The sequence below is a fragment of the Electrona antarctica genome (genome assembly GCF_951216825.1).
Source record: "Electrona antarctica genome assembly, chromosome: 14".
Classification (NCBI taxonomy): domain Eukaryota; kingdom Metazoa; phylum Chordata; class Actinopteri; order Myctophiformes; family Myctophidae; genus Electrona; species Electrona antarctica.
In genome coordinates this window covers 3,424,299-3,448,752 of record NC_136795.1, presented here as the reverse complement: position 1 = coordinate 3,448,752, position 24,454 = coordinate 3,424,299, and the positions used below count along the sequence as shown (strand labels likewise).

The 24,454-nt window shown below is 45.1% G+C and overlaps 1 protein-coding gene across 2 annotated transcripts in view; it reads left to right on the top strand.

Moving 5' to 3' along the window:
- The first annotated feature begins 269 nt into the window (after window positions 1-269).
- Window positions 270-24,454, top strand: part of LOC306935985 (ADP-ribosylation factor-binding protein GGA1-like) — a 29,180-nt gene continuing 4,995 nt past the window's right edge. The window contains exons 1-16 of one of the 2 annotated variants that reach the window (XM_079519383.1): window positions 270-378; window positions 2,985-3,069; window positions 3,958-4,033; window positions 5,741-5,839; window positions 6,261-6,384; window positions 7,996-8,096; window positions 8,180-8,260; window positions 9,489-9,626; window positions 11,812-11,893; window positions 12,377-12,481; window positions 13,274-13,429; window positions 15,681-15,754; window positions 16,526-16,722; window positions 17,468-17,703; window positions 18,675-18,844; window positions 19,000-19,110. In XM_079519383.1, coding sequence (XP_079375509.1) covers window positions 315-378; window positions 2,985-3,069; window positions 3,958-4,033; window positions 5,741-5,839; window positions 6,261-6,384; window positions 7,996-8,096; window positions 8,180-8,260; window positions 9,489-9,626; window positions 11,812-11,893; window positions 12,377-12,481; window positions 13,274-13,429; window positions 15,681-15,754; window positions 16,526-16,722; window positions 17,468-17,703; window positions 18,675-18,844; window positions 19,000-19,110 — 1,899 coding nt within the window. In that variant the 5' untranslated portion in view covers window positions 270-314. Of the gene's footprint in view, window positions 379-2,984; window positions 3,070-3,957; window positions 4,034-5,740; window positions 5,840-6,260; window positions 6,385-7,995; window positions 8,097-8,179; window positions 8,261-9,488; window positions 9,627-11,811; window positions 11,894-12,376; window positions 12,482-13,273; window positions 13,430-15,680; window positions 15,761-16,525; window positions 16,723-17,467; window positions 17,704-18,674; window positions 18,845-18,999; window positions 19,111-24,454 lie in introns of both variants that reach the window. The other variant, XM_079519382.1, reaches the window with a different exon arrangement.

Sequence of the window (24,454 nt, the reverse complement as noted above, 5' to 3'; positions counted from 1 at the left end):
AGATACCGGTCACTTTCTGTAATTTCATCTGGTAGTGGTAAATCTCCCAGATATAGCAATAAACAGGAATCTAATATTTGTATAACCAGAATCTCCTGCACTTTCTCCAAGACATCTTTCCAAAAGGTGTGAATTCCTGAACAACCCCAGTCAGAAAACATGATAAATGATCATGTTCCATTGATAATGGTTTGCTTCCACATCTCCACAGTTTCTTCATGTACAATAAAGTGATTAGTATTTTTTTTCTTTCTCTCAGCCTCCTTCCTTCGTACGTGGTCCAAATAGTGTTTCTCGCGAGATCCGACGCATGCATGACAAACAATCCCGTAGTGATGGCTGCGCCGCCTGATGCGGAGAGTTTAGAGTCTCGTATCAGTAAGTATTTCAAAGTTATCCGGTGCACTGATCGCTCTTTAGGGGAGACGGCCGCGGTAATGGCTGTCCGGTGAACGGCCACCGGCGGCCTGACAGCTCGTGTAGCGGTGGCTGCTGAGGGATATCGGCTGCTGTAGACCTCACCATCAGACCAGGATGCTAGCGCGTTAGCTCCCCCTTAGTTAGCTGTTGTGCTAGCCAGCTGTCAACAGCCTTATGTAGCGTTAGCATTGAGCAAGGCATAGCAGAGGTTACTTACTGCCAAGAATTAAGACTCCACCATGCTAACTTCTGCACGAGAGTGACTGAACCATTGACAGCCGGGGGAACAGTCTCACTGAATGGGTGTCATGAGTCATGTTCCCCCATCCCCTTTTCCCCTCACTGTATATGTTTCTTTTCCCTTTTTACCTCCTTTATGATGAATTCCTGTTCTGTTTTTTGACTATATAGAAGTGTCTATTTGTGTCTCTAAATGTTTTGATGAATTGAACAAGGTGGACCCTCTTGTAAACAAGTGTAATGCTTTATTGGGTCGTCCACTCACAGTTAACAGTCTTTGTATTGAGTTGTGCTTGAAATGTACTGTAATTCTGCAAACTGTTAATATATATTTCAATCAATCAATCAAAAAACTAGCACTAGGGATTCAATAAAACCCGAGTGTAGAGCAGGAGAGTGGCGACACGCTTTGATCTCGCCGCAAAGCGGGTGCCTATAGTTCCAAACATTGGAACTATTCCATTGAGATAGAATGAGCACTTCCGCATTCCATTGTTACAATGGGAGTCAACGCTATAGTGTCGCCACTCTCTTACTAGATTACTCTGAATAAAACATAGCAGTGGTTCTCAACCAGTGATCCGTGGACCGCCAGAGGTCCTTGAGGAGGGGGTTCCACTGTGGTAGCCTCTCTCGGTCCCAGCCTTTACTCATCTGAGGACCCCTCCTCATCTTGAGGACCCCCCCCCACTTGAAAATGAGTTGCTGCAACTCGAGGGACGATCCATAGCGAAATTTCAAAATAGAAATAAATCTGCGAAGAGAAAGGGTTCCATGGTGGTCCACATGCATGCAGCTAAATGATGGAGAGTTGGTAACCAAACCAAATGGACCCTTTAGATCTTTAACTCCTGAGTGCGTAAAATGAAACCAAATTAACCCGTACGGGTCCATTTGGTTTCATTTACGCTCTCAATAATTACCTTCTTTTTAAACATCTGCATTACTTAAGTTAATTTACAAGAAGTCTACACAATTAGAGAATGTAGAATAATTGTTCTGATCAACGTTTGCCTGTTATCTCTCCTAATGGTACCAACATCAACACAGCATGGAATTGTGGACAAACTCTTGTGGACAACAAAATATTCTACGTTTTCGGCCCGAGGGGCTAAATCTCGTCACATGGTGGTCTGTGGCTCAAATGCCCACTAATTAAATAACGGGCCTTGATGTGAAAAGGGTTGACTTGAAAACCACTGAAACATACCATGGGGCAGTTGTTCTAAACCACTGAAACATACCATGGGGCAGTTGTTCTAAACCACTGAAACATACCATGGGGCAGTTGTTCTAAACCACTGAAACATACCATGGGGCAGTTGTTCTAAACCACTGAAACATACCATGGGGCAGTTGTTCTAAACCACTGAAACATACCATGGGGCAGTTGTTCTAAACCACTGAAACATACCATAGGGCAGTTGTTCTAAACCACTGAAACATACCATGGGGCAGTTGTTCTAAACCACTGAAACATACCATGGGGCAGTTGTTCTAAACCACTGAAACATACCATGGGGCAGTTGTTCTAAACCACTGAAACATACCATGGGGCAGTTGTTCTAAACCACTGAAACATACCATGGGGCAGTAGTTCTAAACCACTGAAACATACCATGGGGCAGTTGTTCTAAACCACTGAAACATACCATGGGGCAGTTGTTCTAAACCACTGAAACATACCATGGGGCAGTTGTTCTAAACCACTGAAACATACCATGGGGCAGTTGTTCTAAACCACTGAAACATACCATAGGGCAGTTGTTCTAAACCACTGAAACATACCATGGGGCAGTTGTTCTAAACCACTGAAACATACCATGGGGCAGTTGTTCTAAACCACTGAAACATACCATAGGGCAGTTGTTCTAAACCACTGAAACATACCATGGGGCAGTTGTTCTAAACCACTGAAACATACCATGGGGCAGTTGTTCTAAACCACTGAAACATACCATGGGGCAGTTGTTCTAAACCACTGAAACATACCATGGGGCAGTTGTTCTAAACCACTGAAACATACCATGGGGCAGTAGTTCTAAACCACTGAAACATACCATGGGGCAGTTGTTCTAAACCACTGAAACATACCATGGGGCAGTTGTTCTAAACCACTGAAACATACCATGGGTCAGTTGTTCTAAACCACTGAAACATACCATGGGGCAGTTGTTCTAAACCACTGAAACATACCATAGGGCAGTTGTTCTAAACCACTGAAACATACCATGGGGCAGTTGTTCTTGTTGTCAGACATAATGAATAGTCTAAATAATGTTGGATTCCTCCTCAACCACTTGACTTATGATGATTTCCATCAGACAGAGCCACAAACCCGTTGAACAGAGACACTGACTGGGCCAGCATCCATGCCTTCTGTGACCAGCTCAACAATGACTTGGAAGGGTAAGTGGACTGCCTGGGCATGTGGTGTGTTGTGTAGACAGTTGATCCTTTTTTTCCTTTATATAAGTTTTATCCCACGATTTTGCATCCCCAATATTGTAGTTTGAAAATGCTGCCTTGCTGAGGTCAGATCATGCTATTGGGATGGCAAAGCATTTAGGTTTACATGTGTGTTCACACTCACAGCCTTTAACCCATTCTGGACGGGAACCCCTTTTGGTGTTTTAAGCAGTATGTTGTGCTTTTGCTATTGAAAAATCACACCCGTGTGAACTGAGTGGTGTAAGGTCTTATATAGACTGATCAACTGTGGTCTGACGTAATGTCTGACGTAATGAAATCACACCCGTGTGAACTGGGTGACCATAGCAACCATGCTCATTTTTTGGTACGAACAGACACGTAAACTAACAAAAGCCAGTTGTAGGAGTGGTTTACACCACTCAAAAATACAAGCTCGTAGATCTGCTATTTTTGAAAAAGCGTGAAAATGTGGCGCAAATCATTGAATGCATATTCTTTCAGAGCGAACGTTTTTTACTCAAATCTTTGCTTCTGAGGAGTTCCTTAGGAGGAGGGTCGGTGGCCAATTATATATAATTCTGGTGGTCCTTGACATGAAATATTGAGCACCACTGATATAGAAACATAGGTATTTCAGAAAACTGTCGGGATTTAGAAGACATTTTTTCAATTTCGACATCAGGCCTAAATGGGTTGTAAGTGCTCACTTACAATCTTGGCTGGGGTGTATCTGAAGCTAGGGGCTTTGTGAATGATTACACCTTTTCAGCAATTGCCGTGACTTGTGCGAGACTCACTTGCAATCTGACCACTAAGTATAGCAGCCGAAGAGTGAAAATTATTCATGACCTGTACGTGTTACAGACCTCAGCTGGCCACCAGGCTTCTGGCTCACAAGATCCAGTCACCGCAGGAATGGGAAGCCACGCAGGCCCTGTTGGTGAGTTCAGAAATGAGAGACGATTGAATGAGTTACAGGACCAGGAGTTGACATTGCTTGTTTTTATGTGCATGGTCTTTGATGTACCGTCAAGAAACATGTTCGTAGATGCTCTTTGAAACACTCATGCAGTGAAACAATCCGTACTTAAAGCTACAACCTGGGACTTATTTTAGTGAATACATTTTTATTTGAACCAATCTGTATTGTAGTGTACTGTATGTGTTTTGGTCATAGCACAGGGTACCACAATTTACAATTTAGGCATTTAGCAGACGCTCTTAATCCAGAGCGTCTGCTAAATGAAACTAAGATCACAGATGCCTACCAGATGCTGAAGAAACAAGGTAAAAATGGCTGTCTACGTTTTTAAGCCCTAACCACACCAAAGAAAGGGTCACCATGCAACTCCTTGGGTCCAAACGGTTGCAAGGAGTTAATGCTAAAACCGTCTTGACCCATTTGGTGTTGTTTGGGCCATTGAATTCCATGTGTTGAATCACTAGGGTCAACGTGGGTCAACGTGCAACAAGACATGTCACACTGCAGTGCTTAGGGCTTTAGGGTTAAAGGAATTGTGACATAAAACATTTTTTGTAGGTTAAGCAAGAACAAAAAGCATGGCAATACATCACATACATAAAAAGTAGTTATCATGAAACATGCGTAAGCTAAGAACGTAACAGTGGAATATATCTATATAATGAAACTATATGTATAAACTATACATATATAATATACTATACCATATACAGATATACTATAAAGTGCTATGACTACATACAAAGCAATTCTAGTGCTGTCTACATAACATGCTATATAAGTCTGTATAAATTACACGGCGTGTGGCCAGTAATTTTACGGCGCCATAACGTTACGGTATGGTGCACGTTCACGCTAGAACTTAAAATTAAAATACCGTACCGCCGGAACGAAAATCATCATTACACCATCGACTGCACATAGCACATTTGCAGTGGTTGGAGGTGGTTTCCCACCAGTGTTGTGTTGTGTTGACTAAAACTAAGACGAAAAATGTTCGTCGACTACCTTTTTTCACTGACAAACTAAATGGAAACTAAATGAAAACTAAGCTACGATGACTAAGACTAAATATATTGACAATTTCATCAACAAATTGAATAATAGACTAAAATGTTAGGAAGGGACTATAGTGGACAAGTGATAAGTCATTTGACACTCGTTTGCATGGTGAAAATAGCAGATCTACAAGTTTACAACGCGTCGCAACGCGACACGTTGTGCGCTTGTAGATCGGCTATTTTCAGCAAATGTAAAAATTACGATGGCATCAAGGCCCGCCAAAATACATTTTAGTCGACTAAATCACCTGTAGATGTAATCGACTAAATTCTTATGATATTTAGTCGACTAAACACTAAAACATTCCAGGTGACTAAAATGTGACTAAAACTATTCAAGAGACTACAACTAAAATCAAAATTTGCTGCCAAAAACAACACTGTTTCCCACCTATGAGTCATACTTGATAAACATTGTCATGACACCGAACTGGCCGACAATGTCAATAAAAGCAGACACCTGTACATCCGCTAAACTTAGCTGTAGTTCAGACATTGTTGGTTACGGATTGTAGCTTTTAGAGAGTGACAGGTTTTCTATATGTTCAGTGGTTCTGTTACATTTATATCATAATCCAATGCATTCCTCTGATTGTGTCTCCAGGTGTTGGAGACATGCATGAAGAGCTGTGGGAAGAGATTCCACAGTGAAGTGGGAAAGTTCAGATTCCTAAACGAGCTCATCAAAGTAGTGTCACCCAAGGTAAGACTAGGGATGGGTCCGACATCAGGACAACCCATGCATAATTGTGAAACGAAAAGAAACATAATGCAGGCGTGGTTATCCGTTGTTGTGAGGGGGAGGGGACGGAGTCGAGCCGCGTGCTTGTCGTTATAATCTGAATCAACGCCACTTCTTTCCTCGTCTCCAACAAATCTCGCCATATTCCACTTCCACATAGTATTGTTGTTTAGTTCCTATCCATCTCTGTTCCCATTTTGGGACACCAAAGTTAGCAAAAGTACACGCTCAAAAACGCATTGCATGGATGGTGACGTGTTCGTCATGTTGTGAACTTGTAGATCGACTATTGTTGCTACCTTCGCGTGACACTGTCATGCGACAAAGTATAAAATAATCACTTTAATCCTGATCTTCGTCCTCCTAACTCTACCTGCTCCAGTATCTTGGCTCACGATCTCCAGAGCCAGTGAAGAAGAAGGTTCTGGAGTTGATCTACAGCTGGACGTTGGGTCTGCCCGATGAAACTAAGATCACAGATGCCTACCAGATGCTGAAGAAACAAGGTAAAAATGGCTGTCTACGTTTTTAAGCCCTAACCACACCAAAGGGTCACTATGCAACTCCTTGGGTCCAAGCGGTTCCAAAACCTTAACTTTTAACATCCAGTAGATTTTCTGTGGTCTGGGGCTTTTTGGCTCAAATAAGTGCTCTGATTTTCCTGCTGTTTGTGATGTCACAGCCTGCAAATCCCATATATGTCAATATGATTTGCCAGCAGATGTTTTCACTGTTTTGCCTGTTTTCATTGCAGCTCAAAAGGCGTAGAAACAGAAAAAAATCCCAGACCACAGAAAATCCACTGAATGTTCAAAGTTCCGGGTTTTTTGGGTGTAATTGAGGTCATGAAACTTAAAAGAAAAACGAAAAATAAAAATAAATGAAAATTAATGTCATGAAACAAGATTGCTCTCAAGCACCATAGCCTACTTACTGGGGCAAAGTAATATACTAGGATCTCTGAAACTCATGTAGGTCAGTCTAATTTTGGTTAAATGCTGATGATATTTATATACTTGCAAATGTTATTGCAAGTGTCATTGCAAGTGAAATGTCACTTGCAATGACACGCTGTGGGTGCTGGCGGCGTGTCCTCTCCTCCGCGTCATCAGTGCCCATACCCGAGGCGGGGTTGGCGAAAGGGCCTTTCTGTGTGGAGTCTGCATGTTCTCCCCGTGTCCCCTAGGGTAGGTACTGTACCCTCACAAAAAACATGCAGTAATCCTGGTCTCTAAACTGCCCCCCCCCTGGCCAGCCGGGGCGCCTGATGGAGGGGAAAGGAACTGGTTGGAATGTTCCTTCCACGCGCTACGTCCGGCCAGGGAAACTCCCCCCTGTCAGGTGTAAAGGAGCAACTTGGACACTCATGCATGAAGGAAGCATGAGTTCAAGTCTGTTGCTCTCCCCAGGTTGGCGGAGGGTGTGTAGAGCCCAGGATCACATTAGATAATTGACACAGGGGTGAAAATTGGGTTACAAAATCGTGGGATAAAAATTATAAAAAAAATAAACGTCATTGCCTCGTGACTCTAGACACATGCTCCTTGGCGTACGAAGGTTCAAATCCGACTACCAGGATAAGGTCTTGTGTGTCTCCTCTCCCTGCCCCCATGTTTCCTGTAACTTTACACTCTCCTATCAGAATAAAGCATAACATTACATATTTTGTTGTGATTAAGATTACTGTATTAACCCATTTTGGGCGGGAAGCCGGGAACCCCTTTGGTGCGCTACGAGCTTGTAGGTCTGCTATTTTTGAGTGGCGTAAACCACTCCTACGACTGGCTTTGTTAGTTTACGTGTCTGTCTGTCTGTCTGTCTGTCTGTTCGTACCAAAATGAGCATGGTTGCTACGGTCACCCAGTTCACCCGGGTGTGATTTCATTTCGTCAGACATTACGTCAGACCACAGCTGATCAGGCTATATAAGACCTTACACCACTCAGTTCACACGGGTGTGATTTTTTTTAAATCGAAGAACGACTGACATAGAAACATAGCTTTTTCAGAAAACTGTCAGGATGTAGAAGACATTTTTAGAATCTGATCTCAGGTCAAAATGGGATAATGTGTGTGTTAAATCCTTTGTCTTTTCATATTCTCTGTTTGAAACCCAGGTATCGTCAAACAAGATCCAGACCTGCCTCCTGACAAACTACTGAACCCTCCCCCACCTAGACCTAAGAATGCTATTTTTGAGGATGAGGAGAAGTCGAAGGTGAGGATTTGCAAAAACAAAGCAGTTTCTTCTGGTTTATTTCTGGTGGGGATAATAAAACCATCCATTGTTTTGTCTGTCAGATGCTGTCTCGTCTGTTGAACAGCACTCACCCCGAGGACCTGAAAGCAGCCAACAAGCTCATCAAAGAAATGGTCCAAGAGGTACAGTCCATTCCATTCTCCTTTCCTCGATAAAGTTTCAGAAAAATTACGTCATGGGGCCACTATGCTTGATAACAGGTTTGATAAGCCCAAATCGTGTTTCGAGCTCCATCCCTACCCCTAATGCAGCTGAAATGGACAGATTCAGAACCGTCCTACTTGTGCTACACTGAAGGAGTTGGCCGGAACATACACTGTTTATTTTGTGTCGGCAGTGATTCAGCCAGAGTGCAAGATTGAAAAGGGCTGATAAAACTAAAACGCTTCACCAAAACCAAGCATTGTCACAATGAAAACTAGCAAACCCGCTCTAAAAACGAACTAAAACTATTATAACCTTGTGCACCAAACAATCTTTGTCTAATAAACATAATCATTATTGAAAGATGATTTCAATAGGTTTCCTTTATAAATGCATTGAAGAGTGACGGGTAAGAGAGGGCAGAGAAGAGGCACGATATGCATACACAGGATCCAAGCCAGGAATTGAATCTTGGATATAATGTACGTTCTGTGATTTACACACCTTAAACGGCTGAACCACCAGGACGGACATCTTTTAGGTCCCCTAAAAATACAACGTTTCGACCTTACGGTCTTTGTCAAGTAATAGTATAGACATGACGTCTTATATACATTGTGTGAACAAAAGGCTATTAGCCCCATCTGGTGACCTGGGGTGACACCAATAAATACATGACATGAACATGATTTACTAGAATACATAGAACATGATTGATATCTCAATTCTGATTGTATACTCATGATTCTGATTAAATACATGATTCGCATGATTAGAGGCAATGCCAAAGATCATTTACAACATGATTTGACGATTATATAAAAATAAAAAATAAAGTAGAAAAAGTTTTAAAACATTTTGACAATATTGTCAATATGTTTTTTTTTTGTATATGTTTTTTTTTTGTGGCTTTCGCCTTTATTTTATATATTTAATGGAGGGACAGACAGTAGGCTGACAGGAAATGGGGAGAGAGATGGGGGGGAAGACATGCAGTAAAGGCCGTCAGGACCGGGAGTCGAACCCGCGGCACACCGGCCAGACTGGATTACCAGCCAAGGTGCCTGGACCACTGAGCCATGGCCCAGGCCGTCAATATGTTTTTTAAACTTTTTCTACTTTTCTACTTTTCTCCATACCTGTGAGACTCCATACCTGTATATATTGTATAAAACATACTTGGTGGTGTTCCTCCCCCCCCTCCAGGACCAGAGAAGAGCCGAGAGGGTGTCAAAGCGCGTCAACGCCATCCAGGAGGTGAGCGAGAGCGTCTGTCTGCTCACCCAGCTGCTGGAGGACTACGACAGGAACGCCGTTACACAGAGCAACGGGGAACTCATACAGGTGGGACTGTCAGTCAGTGGATGATGTGAACTCATACAGGTGGGACTGTCAGAGGATGATGTGAACTCATACAGGTGGGACTGTCAGTCAGTGGATGATGTGAACTCATACAGGTGGGACTGTCAGAGGATGATGTGAACTCATACAGGTGGGACTGTCAGTCAGTGGATGATGTGAACTCATACAGGTGGGACTGTCAGTCAGTGGATGATGTGAACTCATACAGGTGGGACTGTCAGTCAGTGGATGATGTGAACTCATACAGGTGGGACTGTCAGTCAGTGGATGATGTGAACTCATACAGGTGGGACTGTCAGTCAGTGGAGGATGTGAACTCATACAGGTGGGACTGTCAGTCAGTGGATGATGTGAACTCATACAGGTGGGACTGTCAGTCAGTGGATGATGTGAACTCATACAGGTGGGACTGTCAGTCAGTGGATGATGTGAACTCATACAGGTGGGACTGTCAGTCAGTGGAGGATGTGAACTCATACAGGTGGGACTGTCAGTCAGTGGATGATGTGAACTCATACAGGTGGGACTGTCAGTCAGAGGATGATGTGAACTCATACAGGTGGGACTGTCAGTCAGTGGATGATGTGAACTCATACAGGTGGGACTGTCAGTCAGTGGATGATGTGAACTCATACAGGTGGGACTGTCAGTCAGTGGATGATGTGACCTCATACAGGTGGGACTGTCAGTCAGTGGATGATGTGAACTCATACAGGTGGGACTGTCAGTCAGTGGATGATGTGAACTCATACAGGTGGGACTGTCAGTCAGTGGATGATGTGAACTCATACAGTGGGACTGTCAGTCAGAGGATGATGTGAACTCATACAGGTGGGACTGTCAGTCAGTGGATGATGTGAACTCATACAGGTGGGACTGTCAGTGGATGATGTGAACTCATACAGGTGGGACTGTCAGTCAGTGGATGATGTGAACTCATGGATGCAAGTTCTCAGTCGCCACGGCTGATTTCAGTCATTTGGATTCCATAGAAGTCAGCTATAGTCTTCTATAGAGCGTCGCAGTCCCGCCCCCTTTCATGACGACGCCAGGCCCAGGAAATAATTCCCAATGCATTTTCCTAGGGATGCACCGAAAGGGAAATTCTTGGCCGAAACCGAATATAGGAAACAGTTGGCCGAATACCGAATATCCGAATATGATTAATATTATATGTCTCTTTTCCTACCATTGCTGTCATGGCCGTACCTTAAAGCTACCTGATTTATGGCAAAATAAATGGTTATGGCAAAACTTAACTTAAATAATAATCACTATTATGGGTCCATAAAAAAGAATTCAGCTCTTTTGAATGCATTATTTGCATACACTATTCGGTGATATATTTTCTGCCTATTCGGGCTGAAACCGAATAGGCCGAAAATGCATTTTTAGCCATTTTCTGCCGAATATTTTCTGCGGACGAATATTCGGTGCATCACTTCCCCATAGACATTTCAAAAAGTATTTATTTAAATAACCTTTTAAGCGTCGTACAAAGCCAACTCGAGTCGTGACAAATCATGACAACAAACGCAATATTTTGGACCAAAATAAATAATTACAAAGAAGAAAAACAACAAAGTGTTGTAACCTGCCGTTTTTTTCTTCTTTCTAATTATTTGTTCGGCCCAAAACATTGTGTTTATTGTCATGATTTGTCACGACAAGAGTTGGCTTTGTCCGCGGCGTAAACGTCTTTAAGTAAATACTTTTTGAAAAGTCTGAGGAAAATGAACGGGGAATTCTTTTCCGGGTCTGCGACGCTCTATAGAAGTGGTGTCTGTCCTGCACCAAAACTAGGCTCTTATCTACAAGCTTACAACACGTCGAGGCGCGGTTTATTAGTTATTTCAGTCTTCCAGAAAACCCTAATGATCTCAGATATTTCATAACCGCAATCGTTAACGCCTCAATCTGCAATTTCTTCTAACTGGTTAGCTGGTATGGCTACCAAAACATCATCATTTCAGATGTTGTGTTAGGACACACGGCACTTGATAATGTTTTTCCCTTTTTCCCCGCCGTTCTCTCTTTGGAATCTCTCTTGGAAAGAGCCACCCATCGACTAATCTAATCTACGGCAACCTTCCCCGTATTTCTTCACTAGTCTGATCCAGTTTGCCGGCCACTGCAAAGTGTTGAATGGTCTTGTGTTTGTGTTTAGGATTTATACCAACGCTGTGAGAAGATGAGACCTACACTGTTCAGATTGGCCAGTGACACCGAGGACAACGATGAGGCTCTAGGTAAGGATTTATTTTTTATCTTCCTTTCGCATCATGTTGTTGTGTCGTTGGCTTCAAATCTGTTATTTTCTAGCTACGCACACTGTTGTGCAACAGCGTCTGGCTTTAGGCTGAGACCAGATTCTAAATGACAGTTTTCTGAAAAAACTGTTTCTATGTCAGTTTTACACTTGGTTGCATGCTGAAAATAGCAGATCTACAAGCTCACAATCAGCTTGTAGATCGGCTATTTTCAGCAAGTGTAAGCAAGTGTAAAATCAGCCACTACGATGGCATCAAGGCCCGCCAAAATACATTTTAGTCGACTAAATCAACTGTAGATTTAGTCAACTAAAATCTTATGATATTTAGTCGACTAAAACTAGACTAACACTAAAGCATTCCAGGTGACTAAAGACATGCGACAAAAAACTAAATGAAACCTGTTCAAAACTAGTAAAAATCTAAATGTGCTGCCCAAAACGACGCTGCTTTGTTCCACAGCGGAGATCCTGCAGGCCAACGACAGCCTGACCCAGGTCATCAACCTGTACAAGCAGCAGGTGAAAGGAGAGGAGGTGAACGGCAACAACACACAAACACGCACAGGTGAGGAACACACACACGCACGCACACACACACGCACAGGTGAGGAACAGACACTGCTGCTGGCACAGAAGGGCTCCGTTTATTCATGTTTTAATAGTATTAAAGGTACATTCAGTGATTTCACTTAATTCAACTATCACTTATTTTTTCTTATTTTTTGGATAATCCTCCCTACTATAAAGTGTGATGACCATATAAGGAGTACCTCCCTGTCCCCAGTGAGCCCCTGGGGTCAAAAAACCCTAGTTTCGGTTTGGGCTTTGGGTGGCAAAGCTTTCATCCAATCAGGATGAGAGGTGCCTTCCTCCAATCATGATCGAGTGTGGCTGGCATTGGTGCGCGTGCTGTTGGTCTGTTGTACTTCCCCCACTGTAGAGCGTGTGCATGTGCACATCTTGTTACCGGGTGGACCGGGTTTTTTTCCAAATCACCCAATCACTGAATGCTCCTTTAAGAGTTGGCCTTATAAACCTATTATAGTCTGACTTATAGTCTCATTCATTCACACCTCTATTGCGGTAGACTCGATGCGATCAGGGGGTGGAGTTGCATGTGTAATAGTTGTGTACAACTATATTTTGCACTGAACAAATTTGTTTAGAAATCCATGCCGTACACACCGCATCTCCACTAGCTAAAGAGTGCTGGGTTGCGCCCCGAAAATAGCTGATCTACAAGCTCTCAACTTCAAGTTGTGAGCTTGTAGATCTGCTATTGTTGTCCAAAAGTGCCCTCTTAACGGGATGTCAGCCCCCTGCCCCTCTAACTCTCTCTGCACGTCCCCTGCTACAGGAGGAAGCACGGCGTTGCTAGACCTGTCAGGATTGGACACGTCGCCTCAGTCTCCTCCGTCCTTCCCAGAGTTCCCTGCTCCCACCATGGGCAACCTGAACGCTCCCTCCCATGAGACAGGGATCAGTCTCCTTGACGACGAGCTCATGTCACTGGGTAACACAGCAACGTTGGATAATCTAAACTCATTTAGACCTGAAGGACGATTCTACAAATGTCTTCTAAATCCTGACAGTTTTCTGAAACGCACCCATGTTTGTATGTCAGTCGTTCTCAAACATTTTCATTGTTTCATTTTTGACCCACAAAAATATATGTAATTGGCTGCCGACACCCCCCATCTGAAAATATGTAGTTCCAGGGACCCCCGGCCCAGAAGCAAATATTTGAGTTAAAACACTTGCTCTGAAAGAATGTATATTCAAAGATTTGCGCCACATTTTCACGATTTAAAAAAAATAGCAGATCTACAAGCTCGTTGATCTGCTATTTTTCAATAGCTAAAGTATAACATAATGCTTAAAACACCAAAAGGGTTTCCCGCCCAGAATGGGCTAACTCAGTGGTTCTCAACCTTTTTTCACCAAGTACCACCTCAGAAAATATTTGGCTTGGCAGGTACCACCTTTATGTCAACTTATGTTAAAATACAGTAGCGTACACCTAACTTATCCCATCCTATTCACACGAGGCAAATTAATAATTCATATTACCACTCGCAGAGCTGACATGCCATATGATATAAGTCATAAACACAACAAAGTGATCAACAGAATTGCAATATATTGATGCATGGAAGATATTTTATTTGTCATCATTCTATATGACTTTTCTTTGTTTCACCCAGGCTTGAGTGAAGGTACCCACACATCCAACCCTAACCCTTACTTTCCTTTGTTTCACCCAGGCTTGAGTGAAGGTACCCACACATCCAACCCTAACCCTTACTTTCCTTTGTTTCACCCAGGCTTGAGTGAAGGTACCCAACATCCAACCCTAACCCTCCTTTGTTTCACCCAGGCCTGAGTGAAGGTACCCACACATCTAACCCTAACCCTTACTTTCCTTTGTTTCACCCAGGCCTGAGTGAAGGTACCCACACATCCAACCCTAACCCTTACTTTCCTTTGTTTCACCCAGGCCTGAGTGAAGGTACCCACACATCTAACCCTAACCCTTACTTTCCTTTGTTTCACCCAGGCCTGAGTGAAGGTACCCACACATCTAACCCTAACCCTCCTTTGTTTCCCCCAGGCCTGAGTGAAGGTACCCACACATCCAACCCTAACCCTAACACTTAATGTCCTTTGTTTCCCCCAGGCCTGAGTGAAGGTACCCACACATCCAACCCTAACCCTTACTGTTCTTTGTTTCACCCAGGCCTGAGTGAAGGTACCCACACATCCAACCCTGACCCTAACCCTCCTTTGTTTCCCCCAGGCCTGAGTGAAGGTACCCACACATCCAACCCTAACCCTTACTTTTCTTTGTTTCCCCCAGGCCTGAGTGAAGGTACCCACACATCCAACCCTAACCCTTACTTTCCTTTGTTTCACCCAGGCCTGAGTGAAGGTACCCACACATCCAACCCTAACCCTTACTTTCCTTTGTTTCACCCAGGCCTGAGTGAAGGTACCCACACATCTAACCCTAACCCTTACTTTCCTTTGTTTCCCCCAGGCCTGAGTGAAGGTACCCACACATCTAACCCTAACCCTTAATGTCCTTTGTTTCACCCAGGCCTGAGTGAAGGTACCCACACATCCAACCCTAACCCTAACCCTCCTTTGTTTCCCCCAGGCCTGAGTGAAGGTACCCACACATCCAACCCTAACCCTCCTTTGTTTCACCCAGGCCTGAGTGAAGGTACCCACACATCCAACCCTAACTAACCCTCCTTTGTTTCCCCCAGGCCTGAGTGAAGGTACCCACACATCCAACCCTGACCCTAACCCTCCTTTGTTTCACCCAGGCCTGAGTGAAGGTACCCACACATCCAACCCTAACTAACCCTCCTTTGTTTCCCCCAGGCCTGAGTGAAGGTACCCACACATCCAACCCTGACCCTAACCCTCCTTTGTTTCACCCAGGCCTGAGTGAAGGTACCCACACATCCAACCCTAACTAACCCTCCTTTGTTTCCCCCAGGCCTGAGTGAAGGTACCCACACATCCAACCCTAACCCTAACCCTTCTTTGTTTCCCCCAGGCCTGAGTGAAGGTACCCACACATCCAACCCTAACCCTGGTCCCTAACCCTCCTTTGTTTCCCCCAGGCCTGAGTGAAGGTACCCACACATCCAACCCTAACCCTAACCCTTACTTTCCTTTGTTTCCCCCAGGCCTGAGTGAAGGTACCCACACATCCAACCCTAACCCTAACCCTTAATGTCCTTTGTTTCCCCCAGGCCTCAGTGAAGGTACCCACACATCCAACCCTGCCTCCCAGCCTGAGGATTCCACCGCCTGGGACTCCTTCCAGGTGCCAGTGAGCAGTCATTAATAGTTCCATTTAGACCTGAGCTCCATTCTACAAAATGTGTTATAAATCATGACAGTTTTCTGAAAAACCTATGTTTCTATGTCAGTGGTAGTCAAACTATTTAATGTCAAGGACCCCTAGAATTATATGTATTTGGCCTCCGACCCCATCTCAAAATATGTTGTTCCAGGCCCCCCCCCTCCAGAAGCAAATATTTGAGTTAAAAATGCTCTGAAAGAATATATATTCCAAATTTGCGGCACATTTTCACGATTTTTCAAAAATAGCAGATCTACGAGCTTGTAGATCTGCTATATCTGCTACATTTTTCAATAGCTAAAGTATAACATAATGCTTTAAAACACCAAAAGGTTCCCCCCCAGAATGGGTTATACACAACTTAATACTTCCTATGGATAATATGAGCATCAAAGGAATATTTTAAATACTTTTTATTAGCACGTGCATTCCATACATTCCATAGGGCTGAACCACACATGGACATAAGGACATCATCAACTTGCGACAGGAGCAGTTCCCATTGAGTGAAATATTCTCTATTTATGAAAGATAAATAGAGAATATAAAGTGTTTTTATTTTTAAATTTTAGTTACAGAAGGCAAGTATAATGTTTTAAGGCATATTTGTCTTATTAGCCAGGGGATCCTTTTAAATATCCCGAGATTAAGTTTTGTAAATTCATTGGTAAAAAAAAAACGGTGTGGGAGAAGAACCCTGAACATGTCTGTCTGTCTGTCTCCGTGAAACAGTCGTCGGACAGCATAGACACAGACAACATCCCAGCAGCGCCCAGCTTACTCCTGAGCCCCGACCCGCTGCCCTCCTCCAACTCCCAGCCTCTCTCCTCGGGCTCCACTCCTGGCAGCTCTGCCCTGGATGAGCTGGACCTGCTGGGGAAGACCCTGATGCAGCAGTCCCTACCTCCAGAGAGCCTACAGGTCAAATGGTAAGAGGAGAACTTCAACCCATTTTTAGACCTGACACAACAATTGACAGTTTTCAGAAAAACCTTTTTGTTTCTATGTCAGTGGTTCTCAATGTTTTTTTCGTGTCAAGGAGGACTCCAAAAACTATGTAATTGGCCGCCGACTCCCCCCATCTGAATATATGTTGTTCCAGGGATCCCCCTCCCCAGAAGCAAAGATTTGCGCCGCATTTTCACGATTTACAAGCTCGTAGCGCGGCACTCGGTGCCATGCTATGAGCTTGTAGATCTGCTATTTTTCAATAGCTAAAGTATAGCATAATGCTTAAAACACAAAGGGGTTCCCTCCTTCGTCCTCATAATTATTATAATAATACCTGATGATCATGTTTTAGGGTGGAAAACAATCGCGGCACTCCATCTTTAAAGTGTCGTTGATGTCATGGACACTGTTCTCACTGCTGGATTACTACAATTACCTTAATGCTTTGCTGCACTCACCCCACCTCGTGGATAGGGGGATGAGACAACATGTAGTCCAGGAAGGAAGTGAGACCAGTGACACTTTGAAATACTAAAATATCTGGAAATACATCTATGCAGATGGGCGGTCCGCGGCCAAATACAGATAATTCTGCAGGTCCTTGACATGAAAAAAGTTGAGCACCTCTGACACAGAAACATAGGTTCTTCTGAAAACCTTTAGGATTCAGAAGACTTTTTTTCTCAGGTCTAAATGGGTTATTATTTTGTGGTGGGGCTTCAGGGACAAGCAGTCGTCAAAGCCGACTCTGCGAGACCTCCAGAGCATGTCTGGGTCCGCGGCGACGCCGAGCCCCATCCCGGCCTTCATCTCTGAGCCTCATCCTGGGTCTCTCCTGGACTCTCAGCCCAGCCTGGCGGCTACGTTGCTGGACATGTCCCCTGTTCACTCCCCGGAGACTCCCGCTCCGGACGTCACCTTGACGGATGTTTTTGTACCTCTGGAGTCCATTAAGCCCAGTAAGTACAGGTTTGCTGGCAGTGTTGATGTCGTCGACTAAAACAGGGGTGGGCAACTTTGACGATGGAGAGGGCCACTATATTTCCACACTCACTCCCTAGGGCCATATATTGCTGTCGAAGCAAAAATAGCCGATCTACAAGCTCAAACGCGTTTTGAGCTTGTAGATCGGCTATTTTTGCTATGTTCGAATTGAAATCTTGAATTTTTGCTATTTTTGAATTGGAATCCTGAAAATGTACATTTTATGCCATTTCAAATGCCTTTAATTATACTTGTGTTGAGCAATGAGCTACTAATTTAGACTTTAGAAGTAATTACAGCGGGTCATGTTTGCATGTTGTGGAATTGTAACAGCTGAAACCAATCAGTATTCTGACATTAACCTGAGGGCCGCATTAAGTGAAGGTGGGGGCCGCATGTGGCCCCCGGGCCGCCAGTTTCCCACCCCTGGACTATAACTAAGACGAATTTATTTTTGTTGACTACCTTTTTTTCACTGACGAAAACTAAATGGAAACTAAATAAAAACGAAGCTATGATGACTAAGAATACGAGACTGCTCGCCCCTTTACCAACTCGCCCCGGGCGTACAGCCGGCGGAACAGCGCGGCCTGGTATTCCTAAAGTAATCTAAGTAAATTATGTGGTTAAACCTAACCTTATTCCTAACCTCAACCTCAGTAAAACGATGCCTAAACCTAACCCTATACCTAAACTTAACCCCAGTAAAACTATGCCTAACCCTAAACTTATTACCTTATTCTCAGTAAAACAAAAAAAGGAATATAAGAACCGCCGCACCGAGCTGTCGGCGTGAGGTCGGCGGAAAAAAGCTGGGGCGAGATGGAATTGGGGCGACCGTACCTGTTACCATGACTAAGACCTGGCCTAGGACCCCTAGACCTGGCATATGTCTTTCAAATGGACCACTGCCTCTACTCCATGTCTGTTCTCCTCTCCTCTCCAGGTAGTCTGTTACCGGTGACCGTGTTTGACGGCCACAGTGTGCGGGTTCTGTTCCACTTCGCCCGGGACTCGCCTCCGTCGCGCTCCGACGTGCTGGTGGTCATCATCTCCATGTTGTCCTCGGCCCCGCTCCCCGTCACCAACATCGGCTTCCACAGCACCGCCCCGAAGGTGAGGCTTAATAACCTGGACGGGAACGAACCCCCTTTTGGTGTTTAACCCATTTTGGGCGGGAACCCCTTTTGGTGTTTTTTAAAAGCATTATGTTGTTAAAGCTCCTTTAGGATAATAACCTGCCTATACTGTGTATTGGTCTCTGTATCCAGTCTATGGCAGTGAAACTTCAGCCCCCGTCAGGAGACACGCTACCTGCCTTCAACCCCATCTTTCCTCCTGCTGCCATCACGCAGATCCTGCTCCTGGCAAACCCTCAAAAGGTACTTTTACATTTTACACTTGGGGGACCAGGGATGGAACTCCAAACCCTTGGGGGGCCAGGGATGGAGCTCCAAACCCTTGGGGGGCCAGGGATGGAGCTCCAAACCCTTGGGGGGCCAGGGATGGAGCTCCAAACCCTTGGGGGGCCAGGGATGGAGCTCCAAACCCTTGGGAGGCCAGGGATGGAGCTCCAAACCCTTGGGGGGCCAGGGATGGAGCTCCAAACCCTTGGGGGGCCAGGGATGGAGCTCCAAACCCTTGGGGGGCCAGGGATGGAGCTCCAAACCCTTGGGAGGCCAGGGATGGAGCTCCAAACCCTTGGGGGGCCAGGGATGGAGCTCCAAACCCTTGGGAGGCCAGGGATGGAGCTCGAAACCCTTGGGGGGCCAGGGATGGAGCTCGAAACCCGACAACTGGAAGAAAAAAACAACAATCCCGATAACAAGCTTATCGAGTACCCGGTATCAATAAGCTTTGAGCTTATCAAGCCTGTTATCGAGCATAGCGGCCCATGACGTCATGTTTGTTATCGAGCATAGCAGCCCATGGCGTCATGTTTGTTATCGAGCATAGCGGCCCATGACGTCATGTTTGTTATCGAGCATAGCGGCCCATGACGTCATGTTTGTTATCGAGCATAGCGGCCCATGACGTCATGTTTGTTATCGAGCATAGCGGCCCATGACGTCATGTTTGTTATCGAGCATAGCGGCCCATGACGTCATGTTTGTTATCGAGCATAGCAGCCCATGGCGTCATGTTTGTTATCGAGCATAGCGGCCCATGACGTCATGTTTGTTATCGAGCATAGCGGCCCATGACGTCATGTTTGTTATCGAGCATAGCAGCCCATGGCGTCATGTTTGTTATCGAGCATAGCGGCCCATGACGTCATGTTTGTTATCGAGCATAGCGGCCCATGGCGTCATGTTTGTTATCGAGCATAGCGGCCCATGACGTCATGTTTGTTATCGAGCATAGCGGCCCATGACGTCATGTTTGTTATCGAGCATAGCGGCCCATGACGTCATGTTTGTTATCGAGCATAGCGGCCCATGACGTCATGTTTGTTATCGAGCATAGCGGCCCATGACGTCATGTTTGTTATCGAGCATAGCGGCCCATGACGTCATGTTTGTTATCGAGCATAGCGGCCCATGGCGTCATGTTTGTTATCGAGCATAGCGGCCCATGACGTCATGTTTGTTATCGAGCATAGCGGCCCATGACGTCATGTTTGTTATCGAGCATAGCGGCCCATGACGTCATGTTTGTTATCGAGCATAGCGGCCCATGATGTCATGTTTGTTATCGAGCATAGCGGCCCATGACGTCATGTTTGTTATCGAGCATAGCGGCCCATGACGTCATGTTTGTTATCGAGCATAGCGGCCCATGATGTCATGTTTGTTATCGAGCATAGCGGCCCATGACGTCATGTTTGTTATCGAGCATAGCGGCCCATGACGTCATGTTTGTTATCGAGCATAGCGGCCCATGACGTCATGTTTGTTATCGAGCATAGCGGCCCATGACGTCATGTTTGTTATCGAGCATAGCGGCCCATGACGTCATGTTTGTTATCGAGCATAGCGGCCCATGACGTCATGTTTGTTATCGAGCATAGCGGCCCATGACGTCATGTTTGTTATCGAGCATAGCGGCCCATGACGTCATGTTTGTTATCGAGCATAGCGGCCCATGACGTCATGTTTGTTATCGAGCATAGCGGCCCATGACGTCATGTTTGTTATCGAGCATAGCGGCCCATGATGTCATGTTTGTTATCGAGCATAGCGGCCCATGACGTCATGTTTGTTATCGAGCATAGCGGCCCATGACGTCATGTTTGTTATCGAGCATAGCGGCCCATGACGTCATGTTTGTTATCGAGCATAGCGGCCCATGACGTCATGTTTGTTATCGAGCATAGCGGCCCATGACGTCATGTTTGTTATCGAGCATAGCGGCCCATGACGTCATGTTTGTTATCGAGCATAGCGGCCCATGACGTCATGTTTGTTATCGAGCATAGCGGCCCATGATGTCATGTTTGTTATCGAGCATAGCGGCCCATGACGTCATGTTTGTTATCGAGCATAGCGGCCCATGACGTCATGTTTGTTATCGAGCATAGCGGCCCATGACGTCATGTTTGTTATCGAGCATAGCGGCCCATGACGTCATGTTTGTTATCGAGCATAGCGGCCCATGACGTCATGTTTGTTATCGAGCATAGCGGCCCATGACGTCATGTTTGTTATCGAGCATAGCGGCCCATGACGTCATGTTTGTTATCGAGCATAGCGGCCCATGACGTCATGTTTGTTATCGAGCATAGCGGCCCATGACGTCATGTTTGTTATCGAGCATAGCGGCCCATGATGTCATGTTTGTTATCGAGCATAGCGGCCCATGATGTCATGTTTGTTATCGAGCATAGCGGCCCATGACGTCATGTTTGTTATCGAGCATAGCGGCCCATGACGTCATGTTTGTTATCGAGCATAGCGGCCCATGACGTCATGTTTGTTATCGAGCATAGCGGCCCATGACGTCATGTTTGTTATCGAGCATAGCGGCCCATGACGTCATGTTTGTTATCGAGCATAGCGGCCCATGACGTCATGTTTGTTATCGAGCATAGCGGCCCATGATGTCATGTTTGTTATCGAGCATAGCGGCCCATGACGTCATGTTTGTTATCGAGCATAGCGGCCCATGACGTCATGTTTGTTATCGAGCATAGCGGCCCATGACGTCATGTTTGTTATCGAGCATAGCGGCCCATGACGTCATGTTTGTTATCGAGCATAGCGGCCCATGATGTCATGTTTGTTATCGAGCATAGCGGCCCATGACGTCATGTTTGTTATCGAGCATAGCGGCCCATGACGTCATGTTTGTTATCGAGCATAGCGGCCCATGACGTCATGTTTGTTATCGAGCATAGCGGCCCATGACGTCATGTTTGTTATCGAGCATAGCGGCCCATGACGTCATGTTTGTTATCGAGCATAGCGGCCCATGACGTCATGTTTGTTATCGAGCATAGCGGCCCATGACGTCATGTTTGTTATCGAGCATAGCGGCCCATGACGTCATGTTTGTTATCGAGCATAGCGGCCCATGACGTCATGTTTAAACAATCAAGACAATAAATCTAATCAAAGGTTTTAAAAAAAGTCAATTGCTTTCCGTCTGTTAGAAAAGTACTGTATTTGAAGGCCCTAATAAAATATACTGGTTCTGTTTCCGAGTCAATTGTCGTCTACCATATTTCCACAAAATAATGCTCAATAAGAACCCGGCCCGATAAGCCTGATACGGTGCTTGTTATCAATAAAAATTAATGAGCTCCATCTCTATTTAGGGGCAGCCTTGCGAACCCATAATAATGTGTCCGTAGATTCCGAAAATGGGTCCTCCTGACCCAAACGCTGATTTAGATGGCACTCGCATTCAATTCATCATCGGAAATTGTGGTTATTGGGACACTTTGAATCAGTCCTCTGCACACCCTGCAACCCCAGGGTATCCCAGGGGTTCCCCAAACGTTCCATGCCAAGGACATCCAAATAGACAGCGGATTCATATGTTATCAGTGCATTAAATACACCTTATCAAGACGTTGTAATTAGGGTTGGGATTCGGAACCGGGTCCATTTCAGACCCGGTTCCGACATTGCGGATCCGGAGCCGGTTCCATCGTTTTTTTATTAACGGTTCCCCAAACGGATCTCATCAGTCGTCATTTAGCTCCGCTGTGTCTGTGCATGCATGCAAGCAGAGCCAAGTTACTGGGGTGACGTCACCCAACCTACATGAGTGAGTTAGTGGGGTCGGGGAGGATACGCCCACTATTCTGTGCATTCAGCGACCGCCGCGGAGCGACTGGGACAGTATGTTGAAGAGATCTCCAAAGTGTGGTTAACAGAGAGGGAAATTACTCTGAGGCTGAGCACGCAAGTGCAATAAATGCGATGCTATAGTTCCCTGGCTGCAAAGGTTGTTGCAACTTGTACCAGTTGCAGTTTTGCACCACGTCCACATTGAGGAAACATCTCAAAATCAATATGCCTACACGAGTCCACAACTCACGAGAATAATCTAGGGCGGCACATCGCGTTTGTGAGCCATGCGGAAAGCCGTGCCCGCTCTCCCCGCAACTCCACCACAGCTAGCCGGCGGGGGACGAGGATGATGCAAGGCTCGTTCACTTTCCCCAGGCTAGTAACGTAATAGAAAATAAAAACTACTGTCGTCTACAGAGCTTTTCATTAGGCCGCGGCGTATTGTACAACTGTTGTTAATGGTGTTAATTTAGAACGCCAATGACTCGACGTCTTTCTGTCTGATATTTTATGAATCACGTTAACTATAGTATAGAGCCAAATCAATTTGTCTGCACTTATAAGCAACTCAACTGCTTTTGATTTGGTTCTAAATTAATCGCGTGGCTGTTGAGAGCCCAGCGTTTAGGTGCATACCTCCATAGATTGATTACTTTATGAACAGTTTGCAGAAAAAAAGCACAGGAACGTAGCCTACAGTTCAATACAAGGTCTGCTAAAACGATTTTATAATCCAAGAAAGCACTATGGCTTGTTTCCATTAGGGTAAGGGGTCCTTCATATTAAATTAATCTGAACATTAAAGACAACATTTGTCACCACAACAATATCATTATTGCAATGTGTACTGTAGGCTATATTTAATATACAGTACAAATTGCAATATACAGTACAAATTGCAACAATGATATTGTTGTGGTGTCTAGCTGGTGGTGGTGGTGGTGAAGTTTAAATAATAGTGCCACACTGCCACCTCATAATTGTAAAGTGTATTTTCAATAATTGAATTAATGAATGTGTGTTTATTATGTACTTGGTTAGGTTAGTTATAATATAAGCATAATCTATGTCAGAAAAAAAGGGGAAAAAATAATATTAGGATCCGTTAAGGGAACCGTTAGGAACCGGAACCGTTAAGAGGGATCCGAGAAGGATCCGGAACCGTTAAAATCCTAACGAATCCCAACCCTAGTTGTAATGTGGCCATTCTGACGTTGTTTTCAGCGATGGTGCTCGGCTGTGTTCACTTTGAGCGCGAGCAGGATGGTGCAGACATGTAGGGGGGGCAGGTGAAGTAGGGGGAACGGCACTGAGGTGGCTCTGGTGGCCGTAGCAATGCTCGGCACGGCAACTCGCCGTGCCGGAAATAATTTCCTGGGCCTGGCGTTGTCATGAAAGGGGGCGGACTGCGACGCTCTATTGAGAATTGGCTTTAAAAAGGATGGGGGCCCCGGCGGGCCACTTTGAAAAGGTGTGCTCTACTAGCCAA